Source organism: Cornus florida, unplaced genomic scaffold, assembly GCF_030987335.1.
Source record: "Cornus florida cultivar Cherokee Brave unplaced genomic scaffold, ASM3098733v1 CherokeeBrave_3.0.0_Hap2_Chr11, whole genome shotgun sequence".
Lineage (NCBI taxonomy): Eukaryota > Viridiplantae > Streptophyta > Magnoliopsida > Cornales > Cornaceae > Cornus > Cornus florida.
The window spans coordinates 117727372-117748319 of record NW_026775581.1 but is presented as its reverse complement, the minus strand read 5'-3'; the positions used below and the strand labels follow the sequence as shown (position 1 = coordinate 117748319).

The 20948-nt window shown below is 34.2% G+C and overlaps 3 protein-coding genes across 3 annotated transcripts; all 3 read right to left on the bottom strand.

The window, feature by feature from the left end:
• Positions 1–2155: 2155 nt before the first annotated feature.
• On the bottom strand, positions 2156–5955 carry LOC132286711 (cation/H(+) antiporter 15-like). The gene is made up of 2 exons (XM_059789077.1): positions 4110–5955; positions 2156–3705 (listed from the first exon to the last, which is right to left on the bottom strand). Exons 1-2 carry the CDS (start codon positions 5070–5072, stop codon positions 2494–2496), a joined length of 2175 nt encoding a protein of 724 aa, XP_059645060.1. The 5' UTR covers positions 5073–5955; the 3' UTR covers positions 2156–2493.
• Positions 5956–11167: 5212 nt separating this feature from the next.
• Positions 11168–14188, bottom strand: LOC132284380 (probable protein phosphatase 2C 65). Its single transcript, XM_059786480.1, has 5 exons — positions 13611–14188; positions 12834–13196; positions 12618–12735; positions 12305–12528; positions 11168–11664 (listed from the first exon to the last, which is right to left on the bottom strand). Exons 1-5 carry the CDS (start codon positions 13824–13826, stop codon positions 11257–11259), a joined length of 1329 nt encoding a protein of 442 aa, XP_059642463.1. The 5' UTR covers positions 13827–14188; the 3' UTR covers positions 11168–11256.
• A 1662-nt stretch (positions 14189–15850) lies between these two features.
• Positions 15851–20343, bottom strand: LOC132284381 (uncharacterized). The gene is made up of 4 exons (XM_059786481.1): positions 19822–20343; positions 19033–19102; positions 18887–18953; positions 15851–16186 (listed from the first exon to the last, which is right to left on the bottom strand). Exons 1-3 carry the CDS (start codon positions 20110–20112, stop codon positions 18904–18906), a joined length of 411 nt encoding a protein of 136 aa, XP_059642464.1. The 5' UTR covers positions 20113–20343; the 3' UTR covers positions 15851–16186; positions 18887–18903.
• Positions 20344–20948: the final 605 nt, after the last annotated feature.

The following is a 20948-nucleotide window of genomic DNA, read 5'->3' as shown; positions in this document are numbered from 1 at the left end:
CATTAGCGTCTTCTAGTTGTCCTACTTTGACTTTAGTGTAATGCTCATTTTGTTTGAATGTAAACTCATTTTTAATATATATATATATATATATATATATATATATATAGTGTTTGGTTGTTATAAAATATTTATGAATTTTTTTTTTTTTTTATAAATTTAACAAAAATAATTTATCCTTCTATTTTCAGTAACTTATTTTACACGTTTCATTCGATAAACTCGATCTAAAATTTTACCAAACAGCTAAATATATAAATAAATAATATTTTATGTTGAAATAAACAAAGTCTTAGGCTCCGTACATAAAATATATATATTTTTCATTTTTTAATTAAAATATATTTTTTATTTGTACTTTTCGATATTTGACAAAGGTTTAGGTCGAAATTAAGGTCAAGTCCTTTGGGCATGACATATAAAATAATTTACAAAAAAATTGATGAATAAATTATTTTTGTAAAATTTTAATATATTTTTTTTTTTTGTAAATGTTTTACGACAACCAAATATAAAAAATAAAAAAAAAATTTAAAAAAATTTTTACATCTAAACAAACGAGCCTTAATCTCAAGTTTCAAGACAAGTGAGAGAGAGAAAGGGGAGGGAGGAGATGATGTTTGGAGGAGCTAATAAAGTGGGGGACAATGACGTACGTGTAGAATGGTAGTTAATTAAGTTATAATTTGCACAAATTAAACATGTTTAGAGTATGGTTTTGATGCTTATTTATAGAGCTATCATAAATGTGAATACAACAAACCGTTCCATTCCCCTGTTTTTGTCATAGAATATTCATACCCTTTATCCCACACGTCTCTCTCTCATCATTCCAAAGAATAAAATTTGAAGCTTCCAATCCAAAGCGCTTTTGATTTTTTTTTTTTTTTTAGTTAAAAGAGAATTTTTAAAATTTTACGAGTTTACATTTTAAAAGATAAAAAGATAAGCAAAAAAAAACACAAATATTTATTTTATTTGTATTCAATAACAAGAACACAAATCTTTACTTGCACTTACATAAACAAAAGACGAAGATTCTTAACAATTACTACGAGCTAAGAAATAGTGAGGACATGTAAGAAATATGGATACAAATATGACATATAAAACAAATTTTTAAAAAGTAGAGCATATATATACTGATAATATAAATATAAATATAAATTTTTATGTATATATTGATCAATTAAGACAATTATATAACTTTAAATAATATTATATTATATATGTTAATTCTCCCACATTATGATTATAATTATGTTTTTTTATTATATAGTGTGTTATGTGTTTAGTGTATTTTTATTTTCTATTTTAAGAAAAGAGATCTGACACTTTGATATATATTCATTTTGATATTTCGAAGACGGTTATTTACTTATTTTATAGAAGATGAAAAGTACCAGATGTCTTAGTCATATGTTCTACATGTGTTGATAAAATATATATATATATATATATATATATATATATATATTTAAATTCTAAACAAATATCACCAAGGATTAGGCACATGAATGAATGCTCACATGTTTTAGACTTGAGAATTTACCAAATTGGGCCACGACAACAAGCGAAGTCCACCATGTTTTCCGTTAGCTAGACTGGAGTGCGTTACAAGTCAACGCGCCCATGAGAGTAGAAAAACATAAAAAAAACGTGCACCCGAGGCTCGACCCCTCGAAGTTGGGCCTACAAACAGCCTCTTAATTTGGACCGGTTATCAGGCTTCAATCCGCATTGTTTTTAAGGTAGGATTGGACCAAGTTCAGATTCAATTATATTTTGAGCTGATTTTATTTTTATTTTTTTAAAATAGAGAAATCACTTTAATATTAATTAGATGTAATCTCTACATTATTATTATTCGCTCAAAATGTGCTAATTTAAGATCACAACAAATATCAAGAGATCGACCTCGTAGTTGGCCATAATAACTTCATATGAAATCCATGTGATTAATAAGATTTGCATATTAAGAAGGAATATTTTATACACCAACATTATAAATGTGATGATCATTCATAACTTCATATGAAATCCATGTGATTAATAAGATTTGCATATTAAGAAGGAATATTTTATACACCAACATTATAAATGTGATGATCATTCATAACAAACTCTAAGTACATGGGTTAAAAATAAATATAACTATAATATACACCAAACTGTAAATGTGTAGAAAAACACATTATTGCTATGTTTGGTGGCATGAAATTGATAACTAGAAATTGAAATTGAAATAGTATTACTAGTTCAGAATTTCAACAAATGTCAATTCTAATTTCAAAAAGAAAAAGTTCATCCTACCAAACCTTAACTTTAAAAAAATTAAAGGACAAAAAAAAAAAAAAAAATACACACATCTTTTAATATTCTGTAAGCACTAATGAAAATTTTACAAAGGCACACTAGCTAGCATGTTTGCTCTATGCAACAGACTAGAAGGAACTAAATTAAGGTACATATTACAGCATTCACTGTTTTATTCTATACAGAAGAGATTGCCAATTGATCATGAACGCGAGAGCTTTTTCTGTCAATGTGTCCATGACTCGTCATATGATCATATTTGATTGATGTTATATAATTTCCATTATTGCAGAAGTTATTCGCTTCTACTGAAGCTTGTTGTTGCAACACCAACACTGCTGCATTGCTCTTCATATCCGAAGAAGCAAGCATGTCTCCAATGGCTCCCAATTCCTCCGAATCAGTCCAATCCGTGAGCCCCGTCAACAGAGGGGACTCATTATCATGTCTTCTTCCTACCATTATCAGATGGTAATCATCGTTGAGCGATAGAAGCACCTGAGATGTCTCAACACCATCTTGAACACTGTGCTCCATGTACCGGATTCGCTCATGGTTCTCTCTTCCAAACATCCTTAACTTACTAATGGCTTTTACATCAAGCCTTGCCTCTGTCAAGTCGGTGACATAATTGACAGATGCAACTAATCTAACCACTGTAAGTTTTATGCTAGGGTTTTCGACCATTCTCATAGCATATGCCAATGCCTCACGGTAGTCTGGTCCTCCCAAGAAGACGACACACACATGAAACATGACATGTTTTTCGGCCCTGGACCTCCAAATAGAAGCTATCCCTTTGTCCACTAGGAGGCCTACTGAGCATGGGGCTTTGTTCAGCACATTTTTGTTCACTGCCCTAATTGCAAGCTTATCGAATTTATGATATGGGACTATCAACAAGGACGTACTCTTCTCAAGGGCTAGTGAGCATATGTCGTCGTGCATGGAAACATAAGGGGTCATCGCGGTGAAACAATTGACTTTTGCAAGTCCGTCAAACCGATGTTCATAACGGCGAAAGGCATTGATGATCCGTTGGGTTCTGGTGGACCGCGAGGAGTGTTTTTCATGGAGATTGTGGTTGATGATGAGTGTGTCGGCGCGTGCAACAAGCTCCACTAAGTCTAAGACAAAAATACCTAAGGGGCTTTCTCTGGTGGGATTGGAGACTTCGAGGACATCCATTATATGGTGAAGGTCATCTTCCTCATGAATGCATGCGAGGATTCGGAATTCTGAGTTGGGTCTGGAGTGTTGGATGGTTCGCCTTCTGTAGTTTATGTATCTTTTTGAAGGGTCATAGAGGTAACTCACTAAGGGTGTAAAAATAGCCGAGTGCACCGCTGCCATCAAAGTCATAATGGTGTGACATTCAGGATCTATTATCTGCTCATAGTTGTCAAAAGATAAAAACCACTGGATCAATGCCTAGTGAGAAAAAAGATTACTAGTTATATATTGCAGAATTTTATGTAGGGGTTTATGTAGACCCCATTGTGTATATCAATTTTCACAACATAGAAAGAAGTCTAGTAGTAGTACTTTTAGTGGCTCTACTTCAAGAATTTAATTTAATTTAATTTAGCCAGTGCATGTGAGCTAGGAAATATATCCTAAAATTAAAATATTCTCTACTCATGCATTAAGATAAAGTACTCAATTTCAAACATTGAAAAAAAAAGAAAAAAAAAAAGGGTGTTAATAATTCAGTAATTAATCATGTGTATGACGATATGACTGCTGTTTTGAAAATGCATGAAAAGCTGAAGAATTAATATATAGGTGCATACCTTAAACTTCAACAAACGTGAGAAGAAAAGCACATCAAATAAGCCTTGGGAGCTCAAGATGAGGCCGAGTGACAGAGCATCCTTAAAAGGGTACTTGTAGTAGAGTGCAGGGATGACAGACGCAACAATTTTCCCCAATGTAGCAACCAAGATGATCAGCTCAACATACCCAAAAGTGCTTGGCTTTACAACAAAAACATCGATGTGAATACCCACATTTACAATATAAGCTGGCAACAACATTGCTGCGACAAAGTAATCAAGCTTGTGCTGAATCCCTGAACCCAACGGTGGACCTGCCGGCACAGCCAGTCCCAAGACTGCCGTACCAAACATGGCTTGTGAACCTGTGCATTCACTTACAAAAGCTACTATCAAAATCATAACAGTTGTGCCAATTAAATAAGATTCCTTCAAAGGCTCTCCTTCTGGGATTTTCCTCATCATCCAAAGCACCAATCGACGAATGCCAAAAATGATGATTATTACCATAAAAATTCTGCCGAGCTCCGCTGGCAATACTGGACTTCTAAAACCACTGGCTGTTATACTCCGTGTAGACATAAAAATTATACTTGTAAAGAAGCTTAAAATGCCACTGATCATAGAGGAAGATAGAGCAAGACGGCCTAGTTCTGAATTAAGAAGCTTGAGGTCTTCCAAGAGGAGAGATATTACATGAAATGATGACCCACTCACCAGGGGAGCCATCACAGGGAGGATGTCCTTAAGGTTTGTTTCCACTTTACTAGCGAGAAATGTAGCCACAATTAGGGTCATTACCAATGGTACCAGGAAAACACCAATGCCGATAATAATTCCTAATCTTCCTGCTTTCTTTAAGATGCCGAAGTCTGTCCTCACTCCAACAATGAAAGCCAAGAACATGAAGGCAAGCATTTCTAGGACATCGATCAAAATCATACTCTTAGGCGGGTATAGGGAGTCATAAATTTTGCTCATGAACCCAATAGCTGAGGGTCCTAAGATGATACCACCCTAGTGATCAATGTCAATTTTTTAGAAAAAGAAAAAAACAGTCAGCGCAGATGAAAGTGAGAAAAAGTAGCAGTACTGTTATACAGCTTGGCAATCAAATTAATGTTCTATGCTTAGTTTGTGGATTTGATCAATTATGCCACTACAACACACTGGGCCATCTGCAACAAAAGCCTTAATAGTGACAAAACAGATTTTGTTGCAAGAAACTACTTTATTGAAAAGTATTTTGAGATTGAGAACAATACCAAAAAAGGACTTCTATTATTAGAGAACATTGTTGTTGTTATTGTTGTTAATTTCTTTGCTGGCTAAGGCCTCTTCCACTAGCATTTTTCTGTACCCAATCACTTTGTTGGTAAATTCATCCATGAAAATAGTAGTTAATCATTAAAGATTTATAGATGCAAAACCTGAACTTTATCATTTGATAGAGAATTAATGAAGGAAAAAATTAATTGAAATTGAAATGAAATAGGCGGACAGGATATGGATCATACCATCAAGTCTGTGACAAATCTAGGTTGCTTCAAAGACCCCCCAAGAAGGTGACGCCAAGTTCCCGAGAAGAGAATTGCTAAACCAAGATGTAACATGAGATGTGGTAAAACAAACGGCAAGGGATTTCCATACCAAATACCCCTAGAGCTGACTGACCCAAATTGATCGCAGTAGAATGACACGCCTTTTATGGTGGTAATGAATGGTGACTTTGGTGCTGGTGCAGATGGTGTCTCCATCATTACCAACCGCAGTAGAGAAACCGACAGAAATTGAATCCGGAGGGAATATGTGAGATATATGATCAAATACAAATTAATTTGAATTTCTGATTCTGGAAAAAGAAAAGGAAGGAAGAAATTGTTTGGTGGGCAAATTTCATTTAGCTGGTTATTGACCTTACATAGTGCTACATGAGAATTGCTTCAGTAATTTAATCATCCTGCAAATATAACTGTACTGGGCACAACTTCTGTTTGTGTTCTGTATTGCATGGTTATGAAATAAGATGACAATACCTTTGATTTGAAAACCGTTACTTTTCAACAAATCTATCCGGAAGAAACAAAAAAATAAAAAAACAAAACAAAACAAGTGGTTAGATGAATTGAGTCATGAACCTAAAACACATACAAGTATGATTGCTTCTAATTTTGGACTTGGTCCAAAAATAGAATAACAACTTTGCAGCTGGGCTCTCATTCCTTAGTTAAATTTGGAGTAAATAATGAAATACTATTAGAATTCTAGAATCAAGTTCACTTTGGTTCTGTGTTCCCAAGATGAGCACTGTTTGGATCGAGGGAAAGGAAGAAAATGGAGAGATACTCTATTTCGTGTTTGCTTTAAATTTCATTGAAATAAAAAGAAGGAAAAGCAAGGATTGGGAGGTGTAATTACTTAACCCTCTAAATAGTACTAGTAAATTTGTATCCTCCCAAAACAGGGAGGAAATAGAAGGAAGGAAAAATAATTAATGTTCAATAAAACTTTATAATACTGAGATTATTATACTACTAATGAAGAACAAGAATTAAATTATATATCAATCTTAGTAAATTCTTTTTACTCCTCAACTATTGATCAAGAGAGAAAAAAAAATCAAATTGTCCTGACACTCCCTGTTTTTTTTGTCATAGTAAGGTTGGGGTTAGTAGTGGTCGGATTATATAAGGTCCATGGGAAAAAAGAAATGGCGAAAGCACTAATTCATCCATATGCCATTAATGCTTTTCCATAATAAAGCTTTATAAACAATCATTAAAATAAATTTTTTTTCCTAGTTAATACTTCCTCCTTCCCTTATTAGTAGTCCATTTTTCTCTTTTTACATGTTCCAAATTAGTTATCCTCTTTAAAAAGTCAAAGTTTTTTGTTCTTTATCTTTTTAAAATATTTTAAACTTTGTAACTATATATATTTAAATTAAAAAAAATAATTTGATAATTTTAAAAATAGACAATGCATTAATTTTATGTCTCCTTAGTGTAATTTTATTTTAGCCACTAAATCTAAATAAAGTTGCTGAAGTGATTACCAAAAAAAAAAAAAAAAAAAAAAGGTGAGAAATTACAAAAGGTAAGCGGTAGAGAGGTCGGAATCCCATCGACAAAGTTGAAGTTGCCGGAGATGATGGTCTTCATCTTGCAGACGCCGACGCCTAAATCATCACATTCCATAGATACTTTGGCACCGCCTCTCTGATCGTCCTGACGTATGCGCTGCCTTACTGCCGCCACCGTGACATCCGGCGTGGGATTCCCCATCTGAAGTAGCCTCGGATCACCAGAGCTAACCCACCTGGGAAATGATATCCTCCTGACTCAGAGAAACCCAAAAGCCTCCGATGAATAATCGCAATGTTGAAATTGGAAAGAATCACAAAATCTTAGGCGAGCCGAGCAGGCATTGACGATATTGAATCGTTGAGTCTATCCACAGCGTCTTCAAACACACTCTGAGAAGCAATCAACGCTTGCTCGGCTCAATCGACATCATCCTCTCCGGCACCGAAGACAACTTCACGAGGTCGTTCAAAGCCACATGATGTGCAGAGACAGGTTGAAGATCTCTTATGGGTCGGTGGTGGTGGTGTTGAAAGCCTCGAGAGCTGAAATGTTCGTGAAGCAAGAATCTGGGTACTGGGTCACGTTACACACCAACTTGATAGACGCGGAAGGGGTCGTCGGAGACAAAGGAACATCGCCGGAGCTGGAGTTCCGTTTGTGAATGAGAGTTCCGATGACGTGCCGATGATCACCGCCACTATTACGACGGTAAATCATTCTCTGTCTTCATCCCTTGCAGAGAGATTTGCAATTTTCAATTTTTACAATACAATGATTTTTTCTCGCAAGGGTATGTATTAATAATCAAAAGGTCACCCATTGACACAAAACTTTTGAAAAAAAAAATAATAATCTTGAGCAGAATGTGGAGACCTAGTTTTGTATTTAGAGTAGTCCTAACCGAACATTGCTGATAAATTATTGGAAAGGGCAAATTACTCTAATCTCTTCAGGTTTCGTCAGCTTACATGACTTTTCTTCTTATTTGTTAAATAAGAATGGCATTTCTTTTAAGGGAGATTTCGTCAACCTACGTGACCTTCTCTTTTGTTTGTCAAATAAGAATGATCTCAAACTTTAAATTGACGGTTTAACAGTTTTAATGAAATTATTTTTCTACCCTTTTTATATTTATATTGTATTTATTAAAAAACATAATGTAATTTGAAAAGACAAAAATGCCCAAAAATCTCAAATACTTGTGAATCCATGCTCCATCCGTCGCCGTCGTAACCCATGCCATCATCTTCCCCATCGCCAGCCCGTCAAACAGCAGCCATCGTCGAGCACAAAGCTCGTTGTATTCTACCGGAATCGCGACATCCTTTCATATTCCGTAATTGCCCCTCGCCGTTGGACAAAGCGTAATTGCACAAAGCGTGAGATGTCGAAACCCGCCGGACTCAAGATCTCCCTCCACGTTTTTGGCAAGCTCTACCGCTACCGATCTGATGCCGGAGCTTAGTTTTTTGGATTTTGATGAACCGAAACAGATCATAAACAAATCCTTTCTACCCGTTGTTCATCCTTGCTCATGATTAGCACAAATTCACACTCTCGGCACAAGAACAAAATTTTTGCACTCCACAGACCATGGAACCACACTAGACGATTTTGTGTCTGGTTTGAGTTTTGAACAATCACTGGTTGAGTGCTGCACTTAATGGAGTTTTTCGTCATCGGACTGCTAAGAAAAGCTCCCAATTTGAGATATTGGGAATATTCGAAATATATGAGAATAATTTATTAAGATGGTCATTAGCACTTTGTATTTCTCTTCCTTCTTGCTTCGCATTGGTATTAGCCACCACATTTTTTATACCAGTATTCCTCAAAGCAATCGGCCCGGTGCTGGTGCATTTGGACTGCTCGCGCGAGCAAGAAGAACGGCACGGGGATGTTCGACAACGGCAGTAAAAGGAGGTACAGTGGCGACAAGCAAGGATGCCGGCGGCTTGACTGAACGGCGTTAAAAGCTTGGTTATATGCTGATGACTGGTTTGGTTATTCAGTTCGGCGTAGACAGAGATGTCTGGCAGTGAAGCGGACGGATCAGCAGTGGAGCAAGGAACTTGCCGGCAAGGAAATGGGTCTTTCTTTCCCGGCAAGCAAGCAGCTTGGAAATGAACCAGTGATGAACAACGGCGTGCACGGGACATCAAGGAGTTTGTATCGGCAACGGAACCATTTCCGGCGAACAGGGACAGAATTGATATGGCGCTTTACGCTTTATGTTTTGGTTTTGATGGAGGAAAGAAAGAGGAGAGGAGAGAAAAAGATATTGGAGAGAGGATTTGAGAGGAGAGAGGATAAATAATTATGGGGGTATTTTGGATATTTTAATTAATTAATTTACATTTCTTTGAGGGGTAGAATAGGAATTTAAAAATAAAAAATTGATGACATCATTATTTTAATAGTATTTTCTGTTAATGGAAGGAAAGTCATTGTTTTACGTATACAAGCCTCGAAGGAGGTTATTTGGCAAACAAGAAGAAAGGCTATTGTAACTTGACGAAACCTCGAGGGAGGTCATTATAATTTGCCCTATTAGAAAATGATTCTTGAACGGAATAGTTATAGTAAATTATTAGATTTATTTTTTTAATTATTCAATTATACAATAAAATAAAGAAGTAGAGAGTTCTACTTAATTGTATTTGGTATAAAATAACCAATTAAAAATTATTGGGTTAGGCAAGTGTTCGGTGTGAGTATCACTACTCTTAATTATTTATACACAATAAAAGTTATTTGCTACTAATTAAAAGAAATAGTTTTAGCAATTCACTGCAACAAATTAGTATAATAATCTTTTTTCCTTTTATTTATTACTATATATATATAGCAAATTAGGAGAGGTGGACTCGAACAGTGCAACAGGTGCAATAAAAATTTTCTCATGTCGAGGAGTAGTAGGCTCCACCAACTAGGTTTCTAGGTGATTGATGTCCATTGAGTCTGGGAATCGCGAGTATACAAGTATAAAATTATTTACAAGTTACAATACATGGTTACTTACAAGTTGCAAGTGATACCCACCCATATTTGTCTATTGGGTGGGTGCATGGTTCGTGATCCTTTTTGAAGTTCGATTCCGAGTCTGTTACATTGCGATCGTAATCATTACTGCAAAGAACATATGTTAATGCATCTTTTTATAAGGGTGGCAATTTATGTTCGAAGATTATAATCGTGTTTGGAATGTAAGTCTCAATCAACCAAATTACTAAATAATTTCTAGTTTAAAATACTTAAAGTAAGAAGAAAAGCTTCAAACACCTTGCAACCAAGTAGCCAAAATATAAATGTTCAAGTAACTCTAATCACTTGAAAATCTTAAAGTTTAGCATGAATCAAATTCTAAAAAAAAAATGACAGTTAAAGAGCTAATGTATATTTTGTTAAGAATATAAATGAATTGAACCTCTCAACCTTAGTACGGGACAATTAATTAATTAAATTAATCGTATTGACCAGCTTACGATTTGAGTCCAATTAAGATCAATCCATACCCATTTATTTCTATTGGTGCAATGTAGTATCGTGATGGGTTTGCAGATATAGTTAAAAAAAATTAAAAAATCCATCATCTTAGTTACGACTGCAAAACAGGGTTGCATATAAGGTATGGAGTGGTCAGGCAAGACAAAAAGTGTGGTACAAGCAGGCCTTCCAAACATTCAATCAACAATTTACAAGTTGGTAATATCGATACAAAATATTGACATAACCTCCCAAACAATTTTCAATGAGTCTTCCTGTCAATTACTATAAAAAACAAAAACAAAGACCAAAAATCCTGAACAATGTAACACAAGAGCTGATGTACGTACTAATGTTGTTTGATGTCTTTTCTTTCTTGCCCTTTTTTTCTCGAGAAAGTGTTACTTCACCCATCAGACATGGGTCCATACTTTGCAGCACTCATTTTCCTAGCTTCTAAGAACTACCACCACTACTGCTTTTCTCTATCTGCAGAATTTGGGCTTCTTCAAGCATATTCTTGATTAATTTATAAAAATTGTAGGCATCAATGAGTCTAAGGAGATCACATTATCTTCTTATCATCTTCAACATCATTTACATTTTCTCCTGTGGTTGAGACCAGTCTCGAGTCGAGGCACCTTCACTATAGAATCCACTCGAGCCACATTGCTTAGAGCAATGCAGTCCTTCGAATCTGTTGTAATTTCATCATTTATAACAGTGAGTCTGTCTTCCGTGCTCATGCTTCTGGAGTAACAAGTAAGCCCGCGAAATGGGTAACCCGGTATTTGATGGCTCCTTTCCGACGTGGATTTGGTTAACAAAAGTCGAGGTTTCAGAAACAAGCATATGACTGCACAGTCATCGATCTTGGAACATGGATATTTGCATCTCCAGGCTCGTACAGCGCGATCCACCAGCACTCTAGCCGCATTGTGTCGCTTTTTTGCTGAAGCAACTATCTCAACCACCTCGTTGTTTGTTAGCACATCCCATACCTAAAAAAAATGAGAAAGAAAAGTGTTCGAGAATGCTATTGAGCTACTAAACAAGTTACAGAGCCAAGAATCCAAATCACCACCACCACAAAAAGCAATTCTATACAACAAAAAGATCATGATTTTGCTCTTGCAATCTCGTAGTCGGAAAAATTTGCTCACTGAAGAGTGGATAAAGTGCCTTCTTTTGCGACCTTAAGAAATGTTCTCAAATATCATAATTTTCAATCCCATTTGACCACTGCTGTAAGAGTTCAAAGTGAAGGTTCAAATTTCGCCATGCTTAGCAGAAAATATATATATGTGTGTGTAAAGCGATACTTCTTGATATATCGATATCACTTTAAGATTTATTGGAAGGTGAATTGGGGTATTTTAAGATTTTCATATATATGAAATGATTAGTGTTGATGTTGAAAACTTTATGGATGGTCCAAGAGCTATAAATAACAATAAATTTATATATTGCCACATAAAAAACTAGCCAAGATAGTGCTTATGTTCACACTTAAACAATTGACTGCCTAAAGCTAAGAGAAAGAAAAGATTTATTCAACTAAAAGTTTGCCAGAATTATCATATGGAAGAAATGTCTGTCAGACAGTCACACTCATAAAAAGAACTCTTTATGTTTTCTTACCCCATCAGTTGCTAGAACCACAAATTCATCTGTGTCTGTAAGCTTTCTATAAGAGACTTCCGGGATTGAAATTAGGCCAAAATCTTTCAAGCAAAAATCTCCGAAAGCCCTTGCCATTGCAAGACCGGGACAATTATCATCAGGCATCCATACTCTAAACACCTCTGGTTCTTCATCCATCGCGAAAACTCTGCCTTTGCAGTCCCTAATTCTTTCCGCTTCACCTGATTAACCAACACAGAAAGTAAGAAAAGGTTCATTACACTGAACATTCCAGTATTTCTTTGAAGATAGCTCAAGAGAAAACACTCACATGGAAGATTCGGTTTCATGTCAACTGTGAGTTGGACGGAAACGGGTTGATTTTTGTTGCCTCTAGTGCAGAGGACTGCTCGAGAATCCCCCAAGTTTGCAATTACCAAGTGATTACCCTAAACATTGAACAAACAAAATGAGGGGGGAAAAAATGAGAACGGTCATCTCCTTGTGAACTAATATCTCTAAAGCAAAATTGAGCATCCAATGATACCTGTTTAATTATAGTTACTGCTGTTGTACCACTGCAATAGCTATCAATACTCGCATCGGCACAAAGTTCATCGTCAATCTCTTTGAAAGATTTTATCAAATTGGTCTTCCACAAAGAAAAGAATGAATTGTGACCAGTGTTTTCGTCGTGACCATCTTTGTTATCAAAATCACCATTGCCATCATTGTTGTGTGCTTCATCAACATCACCACTACCATAGTTTCCGCTGGTTTTCGACTTTTTAAATGCATGTGACAGCTTCGACGGTAAGATGTCACGTACTTGGCGTGCCACTTTGTGCCCCGAGGGACCATGTCCATCGAACACACCACAGAAGAACATATCTTTCTCACCAGTAAAATTCTGGATGCCAGTAGTAATTGAAATTTTAGCCATATGCATTTCATCATCAATTCATTAGTTTCCGTATTAACCAAGAAAAATGATATTTCATTAAACTTGTCAACACGTATAAATTGCTAAAAAATTACCAAGATTTCACAAGGATCACATATTCACATTGTTCTTAAAAAAAAGAAAAAAGAAAAAAGAAAAAGAGAAGGTGAAAATGGTTAATCAACATCAAGAGAAAAGAGGGTGAAGCCAATAATTTCAATTGTGAATATATTTTTCCAAAAAAAAACATGAGATCACACGGATCAACATTGTAATGAGAATCGCTTTGTCAATAGATTCACCATTACTCTCACAATTGAAGCACATACAAAAGGAAAATAATGATTGGAAAAGAAAATGATTGTTAAATTAGAAATTTACCTCCCAAACAGTCATAGCATCTTGATTGATCCCTTTTCTGCCTTGTTGGGTGAACATTGAAAGATCTTTACATGATCCTTGCAACCTCACACGTGCGTCAAAATCTCCATTTGGTATACGATCCTCATTCCCAACATCACTCTCCTTGAAATCATCCTCACCATTCAATATGAACCCATCAAACGTTCGATCACCCTTGCTACAACACGCACCCATTTTCACAATCCTTGAAAAAAAAAAAAAGTTGTTTCAAACAACCAATGGGAGGGAACCCACAAATTTTCAGTCCAGACCCAGTGATTTTCCCGGAGAATGGAGCGGGAACCTGAAGAGAAACGGAATTTTCTTGGGACCCAAACAGGTTAGATGCATTGAGGGGGCTGAGGAGGGTAGAATTCAATGAGAGGGATTTGATTTATAGAATTGGAAAAACATCAATTGTTAAGACAAGAACAAATTAGCTAGCTAGAACCCAATCATTGATCGTGTCTTCTGAGGATTGTCATGAATATGGTCTGTGATTTTTAAGAATGGATAACGGCATTGTCCTCGTTTGTACCTCTTTTGGAATGTTTTGTCTCTTTAAAATCTATGATCCTCTCTCGTGCTTATCTCAATCCATTAAAGTCCAAAGATAAATTCGTGACCCAATTTACTCATTTGCCCTTACTCTGACAACCCTTATATTTATCCTTCTCTTTTCTGATTTGGTAAATAACTACTATCTTTAGGTTTTTGTTACTGCAATTACCAAAGAGAGTGGTTATTAGCAAAAATAAGTTTTGCTGTTAAATAGTTACACCAAATGGTTTCAAGACTCTCTAATCCACCTCTCAAAAGGGGTGGCGACGGTTGGAATGGTGAGGGTTCAAAACTTCAGTAAGATAAATGATTAGTGTCTGAATTTCGTATCAATAAGAAAGAAAAAAATAAAAATAAATATACGGTTTCAATGTTATATGTTTGTTGCTAGTAGGCTAATGGAAATAAAAGATCTTTTTCCATTTCTAAACATTTTTCATGATACAAACAAATAAGAAACACTAGATATATATCTATATATATATAATTTTTTTTTATCTTTCAAAACTACAAGCAAAAAAAAACTTTCAAAACGACAAACCCTTTCAAGGAAACCACTTTTATTTTTATATATATATATATATAAAATTCAAACATTGAGAGCTGGCGTTCCTCTTTCTCTCTACCCTAAACTGAAATTATAATGTAATCCTCACATCCTCACATCACACTAGGTTTATTGTTTATTTTTTATAATTGTAATTTTATAATTGCCCTTATCTTTAGGGTTTAATTTTAGAATTCTTGGGTGAAAATCTCACTAATGATACAGTTTTTGAGTTAAAAGAAGTTATTAAACTTATTAAGTCAACTAATATTGAAGAAATCTCAAAAATTTATGAATCAGTCCACCCTTCTAATGAAGGTGATAATGGTAATTTTTAATTCTTTTGTTCTACTTTTTTTTTATTTAGAATATATATTTTTTAGTTGATTTTGAAAATACTTTTCTTTGATGAATCTATCCATATTTATTCTAGAATAAATTTGATTCATTGGGATAGAGAATTATACACACAATTTGCATATGAGGAAGGGTTATCCTAAAATTTAAGGATTATGATTAGGATAATAAAAGACGTGTGATTAGATGAAACATATTTGAATTATAAGTCAACTATATATCAATAAATAGATCCTCTCTAATTATAGAAAAACATTTAATTGAATTTAATATAGAGGAAATTTTAATTTTACTCAAACAGAAAGTTTGCTGTAAAGCTTATTTGATTTTAGAAGAGAACATATAGAAATTAAGAAATGAAAAGAAAAAAACGTGGGAAAAAAAAGAAAAAAAAAAGAAAAAAGGTTTAAGTGTTTTGTTGTTGATGCTACATCAAAGTGAAAATTTCAAGCTTGATTTTGCTAGCGTATGAGAAAAACGTTCATGAGTTATAATGCTAAGAAAGTTAAAAATAAAAAAATAAAAAAATAAAATTAATTAATAATAATATGCTAAAAAAAGAGTTTCAAATAAAAAAATAAATAAATAACATACTTTATGTGATAGGTTTTCTAAATATCAACGTACCTTATATGATGGGGTTTTAAAGTGAGTGAGATAAAAATGTGAATGAATTGAAAAAAAAATTAAAAAGAATAAGAAGTGTGCAACTTTAATAATTATGGTATTAAAAATGGTAATAATCAAACTAGTGTGGTGTAAGGGTTAATTTGTAATTTCATTTAGAGAGAGAATGAAAGTGAATAGCCAAATAATCAGCTCCCTAAACAATTACATCCGGATTTCTTCCCTATTCTAAAAATACCTCAGGTTCTTAATCCATTGCAAAAAAAATAATATCCTATGAATACCACAAAAAATTGTAGCATATAAAGTGCAAATGAAATAATATCCTACGATAATAAATAATTGTACAATGATGAGCTCCTGGACATCATAAATCTGGATAAAATCAAGAAATTTAACTTCAAAAAGTATGAGATTGCCACAGGAACATTCATTGTGAGTGAACAGTCACAAAGCCAGGGACCTGCAAATTATGAAGGCAGACATAAGATTTATTTTATTTTATTTTATTTTTTTCAGTAAATTGAATGTATTAAGGAAAGGATATACAAGGAGTTACAGCTGAAACCAACAACAAAACCAACGAAACCATCAAACAAAACAAAGGCAAACCCGCAAAGCAGTAGGCCGAATCCAAAACAGCAACGAAACAAACAAACCAGCAAACAAAAACAAGGCAGACAAAAGATTGAATAATCCAAAAGTTCTTAGTTTTGTATTTTGTTTATAAAGAAAAAAAAACTACGGAGTATATGCCATTCCACATGAGAACATCAAAATACAGTTGAAGACACGGCAATCCACCAATAACCAACAGCTGAACGGAAGCTTTGAATCTTACACGGATATATAACAGAGACCTGCCTCCTAGGTTGTTATATTAATGATCCTTGAACGCTCAAAAATATTCGAACCCAATTCTTTATTAATGGTTATTCCAGTTAGGTAAGCCAACAGTGACATTTTGCACCAAGATTACTAGGATCTCAGATCATTCCAGTGTGGAATGCAAAAATATAAGCCACATAAACTATAATCGGAAACTTGGTATTCTAGGTGTAGGCTTATATAGCCACATAGTTGACATTGGGTGAGGTAGTTCAAATTGCCGGAGTGGTTTCGTTTTAAATGAAGCTAATATATAATTAATGAAGGTTAACATTATTAAAATGCATTGTTATCCATCCACCTTAGAAACTCGTATAAAAATTGATCATGTAAAAGCATGGAACAGAATAATCGCATTAAGGATACTTTAAGCTCTAGATGTATGACTGTCCTTTCCATTTCATTTTCCTAAAAACACATTTTTTATGTTCTAAAAGAATTTTATCTGCATTTCATTATAAATGATAATCATCCCTGATAATCGGAGATGTTGGTAAGGGTACTGTAGACTTGGTGGACCTAAGTTCCACATTATTTGCATAGAGTCAAACCTGAATTCATGTTTTCACCCTTGGCACTTTAACTGCTATACCCAACAATTCTTTATTCTTGATTTTTATCCTTGAAAAGAGAAAAGCAGTGGAAGAAATCGAAGCTAATTTCTAGATCTCTAAATTTAGTTTTATAGAATAAAAGTGTTCCATGGTTGGAAGCACATTCCAAAAATGCAAATCTGCTGAGGTGTCAAACATTTTTTTTTGTAGTTTTATTATTCATAATGTCATGTGCATTAAGCCATTGTTTCATTTAAGCTATTGCTTATGAGTAGGGTTCTTCCAATTATAATTTCAAAATTTTACGTATTCATTCACAAGTTCTTTCTTTTATTAGTATCAACTTGTCTCACCCATAGCTTCTTGTTGCCAACCGTGATATTGAAACAGGGGAATTGTGATCTTCAGAAACACCACTAGACCCATGCAAATCTAGTATTAATATAGGGCCTCTAGTTTACCATATAAGAAGCAAAATTTCAAACTCAACCCAAAAATGTTTTACACCACCCATAATAACCGACGAACATATTATGTTTTAGGAACATGTGTATTACGGCTACTGAGTACAGTCCAGCACCTAATACAAACATTTTGAATATAAATTATGGGTAATCTCGCAATGCTTCCAGAACATATTTAGCATTAAAATAAATTTTTATGGCTGTCATAATTCAATGAGAAGGTCCCAAAAAAACTCTATGGTATTTCCAATTGTCTTCCAACCAGTAAACATAAACTTCAACTATAACAGAAGAAACTTTAGTAGAGGTGAAAGTCTTAGGTATCTTTTTTTTAGTCTTTTTTGTTTAGTCCTATAGAAGTATCATGCAGCAGCTGGCCTTTGACATATTTTGGTGTTCCTGACAGTGACAGCAGGACCAGATATTTCAACTATGGGGAGAAAAAGAGGGATGGATTAATATATATATATATATATATATACACACACACACATATAGAGAGAGAGACAGAGAGAGGTTCACCCATTTTTTCCCACTCAGATGACCGAAAGAGGAAGAAGCAAGTTCTTTAAACAAAAATATGCCAAACAGAAAGCCATTACATCTTATCAGTTGCAAGAGCAAGATCATGTAAGAGGCAAAATCACCAATCTGTGGTACAGAGGGTAGTCAATGCACTGTGATTGCTCAATAAGAAAAGTATATACTCTATGAAGTATACAGTTCGATTGTACCTATCTAGATATGTATAAACGGAGTTTTTCCTTTCTTCCTTTTTTTTTATTTTTTTATTAAAGAAAGTCAAAGTATTTAGAAATTAGAACCCATTTTATGCTCTTCCTAAAAATTATAGTACCATAATATCATACTTGGGATTTTTTTTAATGTTCAATCATCGGATACGTGGTTGGAGTGTACGAGAAGTATTAGATACATGTTCAGAAACCAAAAAAAAAAAAAACTGTTTTCAAATTATAGTTACAATTGGGAAGTTTCTGACACATATTAACAAGTATCCAATTAGTATCTAAATCTAATACACGGATATGATGCGGAAAGGTCCCTCTATAGAAAAATATATGCATCGCATTGCATAATCAACAGACAGCTACAAAATAAATAAATAAAATGACAAGAAAAAACAAATGGATAGGATTCATAAGCTCAGTTTCACACAATCTAAAGTGAATGTAACACAACCAATAAATTAGTGAAAATAGACCAAGAATAAAGAAAACATTAAAGAATTCAACTCACTTTTACAGTTGGTCTAATCAAGAGTCACCCTCCAACTCTTCGGAATCGGAATCACTTGCATTGTAACCTGACAAAGGTCAAACAGAAAAATATCACTTCTGATCACAACTAATATATCCCTACTAACACGCACACTGAGAGCTCACCTGGACGTTTATTGCTAACACTCCAAACTGAGGATCGAACTCTTGCAGCTCTCGTCACCCAAAGTCTTCCCTAAAATTGCAACATATGAAATCAATATATATTACCCAATGCTGGCCCACCTGGGCAGGATAATTCAAAATCAAATGTAATATGAACAAACGATGCAAGATGAACACAAGGGTAATTAGAGAACAAAATGGAAGGAAAATGAACAGATACCACAAACTGAAACCCAAGTGCCCCTTCTCTTGCTGAGAAAAGGTAGGAAATTTAAAAATTAATAATAATAATAATAATAATAATTTTAAAAATTAAAAACTTTGAATGCACGATTTTAATAATTTGGAATCCAATCAATCAAAGCCTCCACCCAACTAAACCTAATACAATCACCAGGTCTGCAAGTTGTTTTATTTGTTTTCTTTGTTTCTATCATTATTATTATTTTTTATTTTTTAGTTTCGGATAAAATAAAACAAACATTAAACACAATTCAAAATATAAAACTTTCTTTCCTTTTCCCAAATTTCTTAGCAAATAAATGCAGCTTAGCAAATTAATTGACTGGATAAGATTCTTTTTCTTTCTAAGAAACCGAAACAACATAAAATTTGTCATTCAAAAATTAATCTTGTTTGCTTTTTCCTAATTCTATGAACAATTCAACAGTCTAACATCCCATATCAATTAAAAAGAAAAAGAAAAATAAATAAGTACCAGATGTAAAAGAATATAATCCCAAAAGGTTGTTAAATAAATATAATCAAAAGGAATCCAAGAAAATTGACCTTTTGGGTATCTCTGGGAACGCCATAACCGCTTAAATACATCTGACCCACCAATACCTGCATGGATACATCCCCAGCTTTGGCCTCCTTGAGAGTGTCTTGGAACCACCGCGACAGGCAATCGGAAACCACCTTCGCCAGCGGCGCACGGCGGTTCTGCTGCTCTCCGTTGTCGCTACTTTTCTTCTTCTCCATCTTCTTACGCCGCTTCGATTCGCCGGCGACCTCGACCGTTTCCGGCGAATTCACTTGGGTCCGCGTTAGGCGTTTTGTGCGTACGGAAGATTTCATAAGCTATGCAGTGGTTTGAGTGAGCTTTTCTAGCGTATTAGCTGTTGCCGACGTTATATAGTTCAGTAATACGTGTGTGTAACAGTGTGTATATATATATATGTATAGTTACAGAAACATAAAAGTATGTATTTGAGGATTTTAGGGATTTCGCGAAAGTGAGAATTTGCGAATACAGGGACTTGACCCATGAGCGATTCTATAAGAAAAGAGTCAACGTTTGTACAAGATATTATGGGATAATTACATCTACCTTCTTTGTAAATTGTAGACTAAAAAATCTTAAATTATTATTATACTCGTTATATTTTTATTATTTTTAATATAAAAAATGTCCTTTATGTATCAAGTAACATTTTAAAACTTTCTAAAAGCAATTTTGGTTTTAAAGTAGATATTAATGTCATGACACTATTATCAAATTCTATGACAGGGAGGATTAATAATCAATACTCCATGACTCAAACCTAAATAATAAGAAAGTTCAGGTCTAATTTAATTTCGTAAACTTGAATGAAATATAATGCTTATTCTTATTTTAAAATTAATTTCACTAACATTTTTTTAAATTTAATCAAATACCACTCACAAACATTTTTTAAAAATAAATATAACTTTAGTAAATATCACTCAAGTTCATTTCTGCTTTTTCGTTAAAATCTCCATTAAAATTTTAATCTTATTTATTTAAAAATATCAAATTTCTTAAATAACCATTGTACCACTCATACCACTCAGATATTATAAAACAATAGCAAGAATATATATGCATGTAACAATCGCAACCCGCGTACAGAGGCGATGACGGCGTATTGCCGGACGGCGTTGGTCGGTTG

What these genes read in the sequence shown, in the direction of transcription:
- LOC132286711 (XM_059789077.1), bottom strand. Translation starts at nt 5,072, where the DNA reads ATGAGCAAAATTTATGACTCCCTATACCCGCCTAAGAGTATGATTTTG. An exon ending in CACGTTTGTTGAAGTTTAAG is followed by an intron (nt 3,706 to 4,109) that starts GTATGCACCTAT and finishes AACTATGAGCAG; the next exon opens with ATAATAGATCCTGAATGTCA.
- LOC132284380 (XM_059786480.1), bottom strand. Translation starts at nt 13,826, where the DNA reads ATGGGTGCGTGTTGTAGCAAGGGTGATCGAACGTTTGATGGGTTCATA. An exon ending in CAGTAACTATAATTAAACAG is followed by an intron (nt 12,736 to 12,833) that starts GTATCATTGGAT and finishes TTCAATGTTTAG; the next exon opens with GGTAATCACTTGGTAATTGC. An exon ending in TGGTTCTAGCAACTGATGGG is followed by an intron (nt 11,665 to 12,304) that starts GTAAGAAAACAT and finishes CATTTTTTTTAG; the next exon opens with GTATGGGATGTGCTAACAAA.
- LOC132284381 (XM_059786481.1), bottom strand. Translation starts at nt 20,112, where the DNA reads ATGAAATCTTCCGTACGCACAAAACGCCTAACGCGGACCCAAGTGAAT. An exon ending in TTCCCAGAGATACCCAAAAG is followed by an intron (nt 19,103 to 19,821) that starts GTCAATTTTCTT and finishes TTGCAATTTTAG; the next exon opens with GGAAGACTTTGGGTGACGAG. An exon ending in TGTTAGCAATAAACGTCCAG is followed by an intron (nt 18,954 to 19,032) that starts GTGAGCTCTCAG and finishes GACCTTTGTCAG; the next exon opens with GTTACAATGCAAGTGATTCC.